Genomic DNA, 13,889 nt, shown 5'->3' on the forward strand with positions numbered 1-13,889 from the left:
ATAGGGAGAGTGCGTGGAGGAGGAACAGGGCTCTGGAGACGCACAGGTGGCTTAGTGCGTGGTGCCGGAACTGGTGGTACTGGGCTGGGGCGAGGAGGTAGCGCCGGAAATACCGGACCGTGTAGGCGTACTGGCTCCCTTGAGCACCGAGCCTGCCCAACCTTACCTGGTTGAATGCTCCCCGTCGCCCGACCAGTGCGGGGATGTGGAATAACCCGCACCGGGCTATGTAGGCGTACCGGGGACACCATGCGTAAGGCTGGTGCCATGTAAGCCGGCCCAAGGAGACGTACTGGTGGCCAGATATGTAGGGCCGGCCTCATGACATTTGGCTCAATGCCCAATCTAGCCCTACCAGTGCGGGGAGGTGGAATAACCCGCACTGGGCTATGCCCCCGTACAGGAGACACCGTGCGCTCTACTGCGTAACACGGCGTCTGCCCGTACTCCCGCTCTCCACGGTTAGCCTGGGAAGTGGGCGCAGGTCTCCTACCTGCCCTCGGCCCACTACCTCTTAGCCCCCCCCCAAGAAATTTTTGGGTAGTACTCACGGGCTTTTCGGGCTTCCGTGCTAGACGCGTCCCCTCATAACTCCGGTTCCCTTCTCCGGTTCCCTCTGCTCTCCTCAGTGCCTCCAGCTGTTCCCATGGAAGGCGATCCCTTCCAGCCAGGATCTCCTCCCATGTGTAGCAACCTTTACCGTCCAAAACATCGTCCCAAGTCCATAAATCCTGCTTCGTGCGCTGTCGTTGCTGTCCATTAACCCGCTGCTTGATCTGGGTTTGGTGGGTGATTCTGTAACGGCTCTCTTTCGGTGAGTGAGTAGACCAAGGCGCAGCGGGTTGTGAATACATAATGCTTTAATACAAGACGCAGACAGACACGAAATACACTTGACTAATACAAAATAACAAAACGAACTAGACAGACTTAAACTATGAACTTACATGAAACGAGGAACATATACACAGGAACGACCGAACGAACGAGACGAGACAGTACCGTGTGGTGCAAAATACACAGACACAGCGACAATCACCCACAAACAAACAGTGAGAACACCCTACCTAAATATGACTCTCAATTAGAGGAAAACGCAAAACACCTGCCTCTAATCAAGAGCCATACCAGGCAACCCAAAACCAACATAGAAACGGAAAACATAGACTGCCCACCCAAAACTCACGCCCTGACCATCACACACATACAAAACAACAGAAAACAGGTCAGGAACGTGACAATAGGACTGTGATGTCCTCTCATCTGTCTAGGTAGGACTGTGATGTCCACTCATCTGTCTAGATAGGACTGTGATGTCCTCTCATCTGTCTAGATAGGACTGTGATGTCCTCTCATCTGTCTAGGTAGGACTGTGATGTCCTCTCATCTGTCTAGATAGGACTGTGATGTCCTCTCATCTGTCTAGATAGGACTGTGATGTCCTCTCATCTGTCTAGATAGGACTGTGATGTCCTCTCATCTGTCTAGATAGGACTGTGATGTCCACTCATCTGTCTAGATAGGACTGTGATGTCCTCTCATCTGTCTAGGTAGGACTGTGATGTCCTCTCATCTGTCTAGATAGGACTGTGATGTCCTCTCATCTGTCCATCTCGGACTGTGATGTCCTCTCATCTATCCATCTAGGACTGTGATGTCCACTCATCTGTCTAGATAGGACTGTGATGTCCTCTCATCTGTCTAGATAGGACTGTGGTGTCCTCTCATCTATCCATCTAGGACTGTGATGTCCTCTCATCTGTCTAGATAGGACTGTGGTGTCCTCTCATCTATCCATCTAGGACTGTGATGTCCTCTCATCTGTCTAGATAGGACTGTGGTGTCCTCTCATCTGTCTAGGTAGGACGGTGATGTCCTCTCATCTGTCTAGATAGGACGGTGATGTCCTCTCATCTGTCTAGATAGGACTGTGATGTCCTCTCATCTGTCTAGGTAGGACTGTGATGTCCTCTCATCTGTCTAGATAGGACTGTGATGTCCACTCATCTGTCTAGATAGGACTGTGATGTCCTCTCATCTGTCTATCTAGGACTGTGATGTCCTCTCATCTGTCTAGATAGGACTGTGATGTCCTCTCATCTGTCTAGATAGGACTGTGGTGTCCTCTCATCTATCCATCTAGGACTGTGATGTCCTCTCATCTGTCTAGATAGGACTGTGGTGTCCTCTCATCTATCCATCTAGGACTGTGATGTCCTCTCATCTGTCTAGATAGGACTGTGGTGTCCTCTCATCTGTCTAGGTAGGACGGTGATGTCCTCTCATCTGTCTAGATAGGACGGTGATGTCCTCTCATCTGTCTAGATAGGACTGTGATGTCCTCTCATCTGTCTAGGTAGGACTGTGATGTCCTCTCATCTGTCTAGATAGGACTGTGATGTCCTCTCATCTGTCTAGGTAGGACTGTGATGTCCTCTCATCTGTCTAGATAGGACTGTGATGTCCTCTCATCTGTCTAGATAGGACTGGGATCCACTCATATGTCTCTCTCTCTCTCTCTCTCTCTCTCTCTCTCTCTCTCTCTCTCTCTCTCTCTCTCTCTCTCTCTCTCTCTCTCTCTCTCTCTCTCTCTCTCTCTCTCTCTCTCTCTCTCTCTCTCTCTCTCTCTCTCTCTCTCTCTCTCTCTCTCTCTCTCTCTCTCTCTCTCTCTCAATTCAATTCAATTCAATTCGCTTTATTGGCATGACGTAACAATGTACATATTGCCAAAGCTTATTTACAATATAAAAATGAGAATCAAAATTGTCAACGGGACAACAGTAATAACAATAACCAAGGGTCAAAATAACAATACATTCAACAATAACAATAAACATACATTAGAGGACATGTGCAGGTTGATTGGTCTGTCAGACACTGTCCCTCAACTTATGGCAGGCAGCAATGTAGTGCGCTGCCAACCCACAGCTCTCTGCGTCCTCCCCCAACAGGACGGGGAGCCTATCCTCATCAGAGAGGTCTTTGAAACCTTGAATAAGAGTTTCAAATTTGGGGAAATGACACTCTCTAATTGTTTTATATTTTTTACATTTTGTCAGGAAATGCAGCTCCGTCTCAGGTTCTGCTGTTGTGCAGTGGTTGCACAGCCTTTCCTCTACAGGGAGCCAGGTTTTCCTGTGTCTACCCTTCTCAATGGCAAGGCTGTGCTCACTGAGCCTGTACTTTGTCAAGGTTTTTCTAAGGTTTTGATCAGTAACCATAGTCAAATAGTTAGCCGCGGTGTACTGTCGATTTAGGGCCAGATAGCACTGCATTTTGCTCTGTGCTTGTGCTTGTGTTTCCCAATAAGCAATGTAGTTTTGTTTTGACTGTGTTGTAATTTGGTTTATTCTGATTGATTGGATGTTCTGGTCCTGAGGCTTCAGTGTGTTAGTAGAACAGGTTTGTGAACTCAGCCCCAGGACCAGCTGGATGAGGGGACTCTTTTCTTTGCTCAGCTCTTGGTATTGCAGGGCTTGGTAGTGATATGAGAGGGGGGTCACTGGTAGTATTTTAGATGTTTCCAAAACTTAATTGCTCTTTTTTGAGTTTTTATTATTAGTGGATATTTGCCTAATTCTGCCCTGCATGCATTGTTTGTAGTTTTCCTCTGGACATGTAGGAGCATCTTACAGAACTCTGCATGCAGGGTTTCAATGGGATGTTTGTCCCGTTTGATGAAATCTTGTTTTGCAAGTGGACCCCACACCTCGCTGCCATAAAGTGCAATTGGTTCAATGACATATTCAATTATTTTTAGCCAAATTTTAATAGGTATTTCAATTTGAATTTGCTTTTTAATTGCGTAGAATGCCCTGCGTGCTTTCTCTCTCAGTTCATTCACTGCCTCATTAAGGTGTCCAGTTGAGCTTATTTTTAAACCTAAGTAATTGTAGTGTGTGCCGTACTCTATATATTTTGTCTCTCTCGCTCTCTCTCTCTCTCTCTCTCTCTCTCTCTCTCTCTCTCTCTGTCTCTCTGTCTCTCTCTCTCTCTCTCTCTCTCTCTCTCTCTCTCTCTCTCTCTCTCTCTCTCTCTCTCTCTCTCTCTGTCTCTCTCTCTCTCTCTCTCTCTCTCTCTCTCTCTCTCTCTCTCTCACTCTCTCTCTCTCTCTCTCTCTCTCTCTCTCTCTCTCTCTCTCTCTCTCTCTCTCTCTCATTCTCAGTGTTTTTTTCATTATGTCTCTGCCTCTCTCTTTCTGCATCTATCTCTCTCTCTCTCTCCTCTTTCTATATATCTCTCCATCTCCTTCTCTACTCTCTATATATCTCTCCATCTCCTTCTCTACTCTCTATATATCTCTCCATCTCCTTCTCTACTCTCTATATATCTCTCCATCTCCTTCTCTACTCTCTATATATCTCTCTCCAGCTCTCTCTCTCTCTTAATCATGCTCTCATTCTCTCCCTCTCCATCTCCTTCTCTGAATATCTCTCCATATCTCTCTACAACTTCCACTCTCTAGCAGTGAGTTATATCACAATCAGCAGCAGTGAGTTATATCACAATCAGCAGCAGTGAGTTATATCACAATCAGCAGCAGTGAGTTATATCACAATCAGCAGCAGTGAGTTATATCACAATCAGCAGCAGTGAGTTATATCACAATCAGTAACAGTAACAGTGAGTTATATCACAATCAGCAGCAGTGAGTTATATCACAATCAGTAACAGTGAGTTATATCACAATCAGTAGCAGTGAGTTATATCACAATTAGTAACAGTGAGTTATATCACAATCAGAAACAGTGAGTTATATCACAATCAGTAACAGTGAGTTATATCACAATCAGTAACAGTAGCAGTGAGTTATATCACAATCAGTAGCAGTGAGTTATATCACAATCAGTAACAGTGAGTTATATCACAATCAGTAACAGTAACAGTGAGTTATATCACAATCAGTAACAGTAGCAGTGAGTTATATCACAATCAGTAACAGTAGCAGTGAGTTATATCACAATTAGTAGCAGTGAGTTATATCACAATCAGTAACAGTGAGTTATATCACAATCAGTAACAGTGAGTTATATCACAATCAGTAACAGTAGCAGTGAGTTATATCACAATCAGTAGCAGTGAGTTATATCACAATTAGTAACAGTGAGTTATATCACAATCAGAAACAGTGAGTTATATCACAATCAGTAACAGTGAGTTATATCACAATCAGTAACAGTAGCAGTGAGTTATATCACAATCAGTAGCAGTGAGTTATATCACAATCAGTAACAGTGAGTTATATCACAATCAGTAGCAGTGAGTTATATCACAATCAGTAACAGTGAGTTATATCACAATCAGTAACAGTAGCAGTGAGTTATATCACAATCAGTAACAGTAACAGTGAGTTATATCACAATCAGTAACAGTAGCAGTGAGTTATATCACAATCAGTAACAGTGAGTTATATCACAATCAGTAACAGTAGCAGTGAGTTATATCACAATCAGTAACAGTAACAGTGAGTTATATCACAATCAGTAACAGTGAGTTATTTCACAATCAGTAGCAGTAGCAGTGAGTTATATCACAATCAGTAACAGTAACAGTGAGTTATATCACAATCAGTAACAGTGAGTTATTTCACAATCAGTAGCAGTAGCAGTGAGTTATATCACAATCAGTAACAGTGAGTTATATCACAATCAGTAGCAGTGAGTTATATCACAATCAGTAACAGTGAGTTATATCACAATCAGTAACAGTGAGTTATTTCACAATCAGTAACAGTAGCAGTGAGTTATATCACAATCAGTAACAGTGAGTTATATCACAATCAGTAACAGTGAGTTATATCACAATCAGCAGCAGTGAGTTATATCACAATCAGTAGCAGTGAGTTATATCACAATCAGTAACAGTGAGTTATATCACAATCAGTAACAGTGAGTTATATCACAATCAGTAACAGTGAGTTATATCACAATCAGTAGCAGTAACAGTGAGTTATATCACAATCAGTAACAGTAGCAGTGAGTTATATCACAATCAGCAGCAGTGAGTTATATCACAATCAGTAACAGTGAGTTATATCACAATCAGTAACAGTAACAGTGAGTTATATCACAATCAGTAACAGTAGCAGTGAGTTATATCACAATCAGTAACAGTGAGTTATATCACAATCAGTAACAGTAGCAGTGAGTTATATCACAATCAGTAACAGTGAGTTATATCACAATCAGTAACAGTGAGTTATATCACAATCAGTAACAGTGAGTTATATCAAAATCAGTAGCAGTGAGTTATATCACAATCAGTAACAGTGAGTTATATCACAATCAGTAACAGTAACAGTGAGTTATATCACAATCAGTAACAGTAGCAGTGAGTTATATCACAATCAGTAGCAGTAACAGTGAGTTATATCACAATCAGTAACAGTAACAGTGAGTTATATCACAATCAGTAGCAGTGAGTTATATCACAATCAGTAACAGTGAGTTATATCACAATCAGTAACAGTGAGTTATATCACAATCAGTAACAGTAACAGTGAGTTATATCACAATCAGTAACAGTAGCAGTGAGTTATATCACAATCAGTAGCAGTGAGTTATATCACAATCAGTAACAGTAGCAGTGAGTTATATCACAATCAGTAGCAGTGAGTTATATCACAATCAGTAGCAGTAGCAGTGAGTTATATCACAATCAGTAACAGTGAGTTATATCACAATCAGTAGCAGTGAGTTATATCACAATCAGTAACAGTGAGTTATATCACAATCAGTAGCAGTGAGTTATATCACAATCAGTAGCAGTGAGTTATATCACAATCAGTAGCAGTGAGTTATATCACAATCAGTAACAGTGAGTTATATCACAATCAGTAACAGTAGCAGTGAGTTATATCACAATCAGTAACAGTGAGTTATATCACAATCAGTAACAGTAGCAGTGAGTTATATCACAATCAGTAACAGTGAGTTATATCACAATCAGTAACAGTAGCAGTGAGTTATATCACAATCAGTAACAGTGAGTTATATCACAATCAGTAACAGTAACAGTGAGTTATATCACAATCAGTAACAGTAGCAGTGAGTTATATCACAATCAGTAACAGTAGCAGTGAGTTATATCACAATCAGTAACAGTAGCAGTGAGTTATATCACAATCAGTAACAGTGAGTTATATCACAATTAGTAACAGTGAGTTATATCACAATTAGTAACAGTGAGTTATATCACAATCAGTAACAGTAGCAGTGAGTTATATCACAATCAGTAACAGTGAGTTATATCACAATCAGTAGCAGTGAGTTATATCACAATCAGTAGCAGTGAGTTATATCACAATCAGTAACAGTGAGTTATATCACAATCAGTAGCAGTGAGTTATATCACAATCAGTAACAGTAGCAGTGAGTTATATCACAATCAGTAACAGTGAGTTATATCACAATCAGTAGCAGTGAGTTATATCACAATCAGTAGCAGTGAGTTATATCACAATCAGTAGCAGTGAGTTATATCACAATCAGTAACAGTAGCAGTGAGTTATATCACAATCAGTAACAGTAGCAGTGAGTTATATCACAATCAGTAACAGTGAGTTATATCACAATCAGTAACAGTAGCAGTGAGTTATATCACAATCAGTAACAGTGAGTTATATCACAATCAGTAACAGTGAGTTATATCACAATCAGTAACAGTGAGTTATATCACAATCAGAAACAGTGAGTTATATCACAATCAGTAACAGTAGCAGTGAGTTATATCACAATCAGTAACAGTAGCAGTGAGTTATATCACAATCAGTAACAGTAGCAGTGAGTTATATCACAATCAGTAACAGTGAGTTATATCACAATCAGTAACAGTAGCAGTGAGTTATATCACAATCAGTAACAGTGAGTTATATCACAATCAGTAACAGTGAGTTATATCACAATCAGTAACAGTAGCAGTGAGTTATATCACAATCAGTAACAGTGAGTTATATCACAATCAGTAACAGTAGCAGTGAGTTATATCACAATCAGTAACAGTGAGTTATATCACAATCAGTAACAGTGAGTTATATCACAATCAGTAACAGTAACAGTGAGTTATATCACAATTAGTAACAGTGAGTTATATCACAATCAGTAACAGTGAGTTATATCACAATCAGTAACAGTGAGTTATATCACAATCAGTAGCAGTGAGTTATATCACAATCAGTAACAGTGAGTTATATCACAATCAGTAACAGTGAGTTATATCACAATTAGTAACAGTGAGTTATATCACAATCAGTAGCAGTGAGTTATATCACAATCAGTAACAGTAGCAGTGAGTTATATCACAATCAGTAACAGTAGCAGTGAGTTATATCACAATCAGTAACAGTGAGTTATATCATAATCAGTAACAGTGAGTTATATCACAATCAGTAACAGTGAGTTATATCACAATCAGTAACAGTAGCAGTGAGTTATATCACAATCAGTAACAGTGAGTTATATCATAATCAGTAACAGTGAGTTATATCACAATCAGTAGCATTGAGTTATATCACAATCAGTAGCAGTGAGTTATATCACAATCAGTAACAGTGAGTTATATCACAATCAGTAACAGTGAGTTATATCACAATCAGTAACAGTGAGTTATATCACAATCAGTAACAGTAGCAGTGAGTTATATCACAATCAGTAACAGTAGCAGTGAGTTATATCACAATCAGTAACAGTAGCAGTGAGTTATATCACAATCAGTAACAGTGAGTTATATCACAATCAGTAACAGTAGCAGTGAGTTATATCACAATCAGTAACAGTGAGTTATATCACAATCAGTAACAGTGAGTTATATCACAATCAGTAACAGTAGCAGTGAGTTATATCACAATCAGTAACAGTGAGTTATATCACAATTAGTAACAGTGAGTTATATCACAATCAGTAACAGTAACAGTGAGTTATATCACAATCAGTAACAGTAGCAGTGAGTTATATCACAATCAGTAACAGTGAGTTATATCACAATCAGTAACAGTAGCAGTGAGTTATATCACAATCAGTAACAGTAACAGTGAGTTATATCACAATCAGTAACAGTAGCAGTGAGTTATATCACAATCAGTAACAGTGAGTTATATCACAATCAGTAACAGTAGCAGTGAGTTATATCACAATCAGTAACAGTAACAGTGAGTTATATCACAATCAGTAACAGTAACAGTGAGTTATATCACAATCAGTAACAGTAGCAGTGAGTTATATCACAATCAGTAACAGTGAGTTGGGAAGTAAATCATTAAGACATAGACAGCATGAGATTAAAAAGAAGGTGAATGTCTGTCTGTCTGCCTGCCTGCCTGCCTGCCTGGCTGTCTGTCTGTCTGTATGTCTGCCTGCCTGGCTGTCTGCCTGTCTGGTTCGTCCGTCTGTCAGTACCCACCTGTGTATGAGTGGGTGGCAGGCCTCTCCTGCCGTAGATCCCCACCAGGGCATCTTTGCCCAGAGACACGTTGAACTTGAGGTACATGGAGTGGTCTACGAAGACCTGTGACCTCCAGAAGACTCCCGGAGGTATCTGCTGGGCAACCTTACGACCCACGTCAATCTCCCCCATGTCTATGAAGCTGTCATCTGGGAACATGCTGTCCACTTTACCTGCATCACAATCACAGTAAAGTGGACAGAACAGTGAATCAGTCAATGAACAAAGCCCCCCCCCCCCCCCCCCCCCCCCCACCCCCCCCCCCCCCCCCCCCCCCCCCCCTCAGGTTATGAGGACTAAAGTCATCTACACTATATGGCCCTTATGAGGACTAAAGTCATCTACACTATATGGCCCTTATGAGGACTAAAGTCATCTACACTATATGGCCCTTATGAGGACTAAAGTCATCTACACTATATGGCCCTTATGAGGACTAAAGTCATCTACACTATATGGCCCTCAGGACCTGGTGACAGCCTGCCAGAGAGGTGGAGGAGGAGAGGAGCACAAAGTAAAAGCAGAAATAGCTCAGGAGACAAACAACCATGTCTGCCCAGTCTGCCCAGACTGCCCAAACTCTGGGCCCAGACTGCCCAAACTGCCCAGACTGCCCAGACTGCCCAGACTGCCCAGACTCTGGGCCCAGACTGCCCAGACTCTGGGCCCAGACTGCCCAGACTGCCCAGACTGCCCAGACTCTGGGCCCAGACTGCCCAGACTGCCCAGACTGCCCAAACTGCCCAGACTCTGGGCCCAGACTGCCCAGACTGCCCATCTGAAATCAAGTTTGTGCATCTCAGATTGGACTCTAACTCAGAAGTGAATCATGGGATACGATGGACTACCGTAACGTGTGTGTTACAGGAGACGAGTCAGGTTCCACGTGGGACTGTGTCCAAATTGGCACTCTCTCCCCTATATTGTGCACTAATACCCTATGGGCCCTGGTCAAAGATAGTGCACTATGGTGGGAATAGGGTGCCATTTGGGACTCATCGGAGGCTAGGTAAAGGACTGTTGCTCAGCTAGTTGAGCTAGATGAGCTAGTTGAGCTAGTTGAGCTAGTTGAGCTGGATGAGCTAGTAGAGCTAGTTGAGCTAGTTGAGCTGGATGAGCTAGTAGAGCTAGTTGAGCTAGTTGAGCTGGATGAGCTAGATGAGCTAGTTGAGCTAGTTGAACTAGTTGAGCTAGTAGAGCTAGTAGAGCTAGTTGAGCTAGATGAGGTAGTAGAGCTAGTTGAGCTAGTTGAGCTAGATGAGCTAGTAGAGCTAGTAGAGCTAGATGAGGTAGTTGAGGTAGTTGAGCTAGTAGAGCTAGTAGAGCTAGTAGAGCTAGTAGAGCTAGTTGAGCTAGTAGAGCTAGTAGAGCTAGTAGAGCTAGTAGAGCTAGTATAGCTAGTTGAGCTAGTTGAGCTAGATGAGCTAGATGAGCTAGATGAGCTAGATGAGCTAGATGACCTAGATGAGCTAGATGAGAAAGATGAGCTAGTTGCCTAGATTAGCAATTTGAGCAATTTGAGCTAGATGAGCTAGTTGAGTTAGATGAGCTAGATGAGCTAGATGACCTAGATGAGCTAGTTTTCTGTGTATTGTTCCAGTGCAAACACACAATTGAAAGTGAGGAGAGAAGGGCATCACCTTGTCTCATAGAGACGTATAGAGGACTCTAGTGAGGAGAGAAGGGCATCACCTTGTCTCATAGAGACGTATAGAGGACTCTAGTACCCAAAAGTCTAGTTTAGAGATGAGGACTTTCTCCATTTTGATGTAGTCCACATAATTCCATCCAGCTCAACATTCCATAACTACAGGGGGCAGGAAATCCCCAAACCTGCTCTTCATACCTGTTCAGACAACACCCTGCAGGGGGCAGTATGCACCCTTTCAGTTTGTTTATCAACTCCCAGAAGTAGAAGAAGAAGAGCATGGAGTACATCAAACCGGAGATGTCCTGAACGGAGCTGCACGTACGCTCACAGACGCCATAATGGGACAGGTGTAATTGTGATCTCTACACATCTCTATGGTATTATCTTGACACCGCTGCACTGTGAGGCACAATTATAAAACCATAACTATTGATTTACCTTCAACCGTGGCTGCCACTCATGGCCTGAAGCAGAACAGTGTGTGTGTGTGTGTGTGTGTGTGTGTGTGTGTGTGTGTGTGTGTGTGTGTGTGTGTGTGTGTGTGTGTGTGTGTGTGTGTGTGTGTGTGTGTGTGTGTGTGTGTGTGTGTGTGTGTGTGTGTTTGTGTGTGTGTGCGTGTGTGCGTGTGTGTGTGTGTGCGTGTGTGTCTGTTTGTGTGTCTGCTTGTTGTTACATGGAAGCTCTGGGATTTTACACGGATCTAATTTGACTGCTGTCTATAGACTATACTGTAGTACTGCTGACTATAGACTATACTGTAGTACTGCTGACTATAGACTATACTGTAGTACTGCTGTCTATAGACTATACTGTAGTACTGCTGTCTATAGAATATAATGTAGTACTGCTGTCTATATAATATATGTAGTACTGCTGTCTAAAGACTATACTGTAGTACTGCTGTCTATAGACTATACTGTAGTACTGCTGTCTATAGAATATAATGTAGTACTGCTGTCTATAGACTATACTGTAGTACTGCTATCTATATACTATACTGTAGTACTGCTGTCTATATACTATACTGTAGTACTGCTATCTATATACTATACTGTAGTACTGCTGTCTATAGACTATACTGTAGTACTGCTGTCTATAGACTATACTGTAGTACTGCTGTCTATAGACTATACTGTAGTACTGATGTCTAAACACTATACTGTAGTACTGCTGTCTATAGACTATACTGTAGTACTGCTGTCTATAGACTATACTGTAGTACTGCTGTCTATAGACTATACTGTAGTACTGCTGTCTATATACTATACTGTAGTACTGCTGTCTATAGACTATACTGTAGTACTGCTGTCTATATACTATACTGTAGTACTGCTTTCTATAGGATATACTGGCGAGGAGAGGACTGGAGGAGAGGAAGAGAGTAGTGGAGGAGAGGAGGAGAGGAGGAGAAGAGTGGAGGAGAGGAGGAGAAGAGTGGAGGAGAGGAGTGGAGGAGAGGAGGAGAGGAGTGGAGTGGAGGAGAGGAGGAGAGGAGGAGAGTGGAGGAGGAGTGGAAGAGAGGAGTGGAGGAGTGGAGTGGAGGAGTGGAGGAGAGGAGTGGAGGAGTGGAGGAGAGGAGTGGAGGAGAGGAGTGGAGGAGTGAAGGAGAGGAGGAGTGGAGTGGAGGAGTGGAGTGGAGGAGTGGAGGAGAGGAGTGGAGGAGAGGAGGAGAGTGGAGGAGAGGAGTGGAGGAGAGGAGAGGAGGAGAGGAGTGGAGGAGAGTGGAGGAGAGGAGTGGAGGAGAGGAGTGGAGGAGAGGAGTGGAGGAGAGGAGAGGAGGAGAGTGGAGGATGAGTGGAAGAGAGGAGTGGAGGAGAGGAGAGGAGGAGAGTGGAGGAGGAGTGGAAGAGAGGAGTGGAGGAGAGGAGGAGAGGAGAGGAGTGGAGGAGAGGAGGAGAGTGGAGGAGGAGTGGAAGAGAGGAGTGGAGGAGAGGAGTGGAGGAGAGGAGAGGAGGAGGAGTGGAGGAGAGGAGTGGAGGAGAGGAGGAGGAGTGGAGGAGAGGAGGAGATGAGTGGAGGAGAGGAGGAGGAGTGGAGGAGAGGAGTGGAGGATAGGAGTAGTGTAAACTGTCCTAAAGTCGCCGTAGCTGAGATAGTTGGTTGTTGGTACCATGGGGTGAGTACATGCTTTCTTCTCGTGCCAGGGAACGGAAGGGACGACAAACCAGGCCAAACCAGACTAAGACGGAAGAGAGGAGATGAAAGGAGTTGAATCCGTTCTGAAGGGGACAGAGAGAGGGAGCTAATCCCCTACAGCAGCCCTGGATCCGCCGTCCCTGAAGACACACACACTTCTCCTCTCCCCTCTCCTCTCCTCTCGTCTCCTCTCCTCTCCCTCCCTTCTCCTCCTCTCCTCTTCCATCCATCATCTCCCTTCCCCTCCCCTCCCCTCCTCTCCATTCCCTTCCTCTCCATTCTCCTCCTCTCCTCTCCTCTCTCCTCCTCTCCCTCCCCACTTACAGTGTCTTCCATTGGATTACATTGAAGATCTCTCTGGCTGTCTACATACCACAGGGACAGCTGGGACAATGTGGACATGGTTGTTTTCCGAAATGCCACTTAGGAACTTGGAAGTTTTGGAAAACTTTGCAAAGAAAAGTATTGACATTCTTCACTATCATTCATGACATTTTGAAAATGAAACAAATGGGACTCAAGTCAGATCAAACATTTAACTATAATTTCAACTTCTAATTTCAACTTCAACTTTCAAAATGTCTTATTTTCCTTGTGTACAGTGCCTTCGGAAATTATTCAGACCCCTTGACTTAACAGCCTTAATCTAAAATGGATTAAATAA

The 13,889-nt window shown here is 43.0% G+C and overlaps 1 protein-coding gene across 6 annotated transcripts in view; it reads right to left on the reverse strand.

Annotated features, from left to right (window-relative positions):
* LOC129821062 (teneurin-4-like) overlaps positions 1 to 13,889 on the reverse strand; it is a 511,923-nt gene that overhangs the window by 112,395 nt on the left and 385,639 nt on the right. For all 6 annotated transcript variants that reach the window (XM_055878317.1, XM_055878316.1, XM_055878314.1 and 3 more), the window contains one exon: positions 9,397 to 9,611. In XM_055878317.1, coding sequence (XP_055734292.1) covers positions 9,397 to 9,611 — 215 coding nt within the window. The remainder of the gene's footprint in view (positions 1 to 9,396; positions 9,612 to 13,889) is intronic.

The sequence above is a fragment of the Salvelinus fontinalis genome, chromosome 23 (assembly GCF_029448725.1).
Source record: "Salvelinus fontinalis isolate EN_2023a chromosome 23, ASM2944872v1, whole genome shotgun sequence".
Taxonomy (NCBI): Eukaryota; Metazoa; Chordata; class Actinopteri; order Salmoniformes; family Salmonidae; genus Salvelinus; species Salvelinus fontinalis.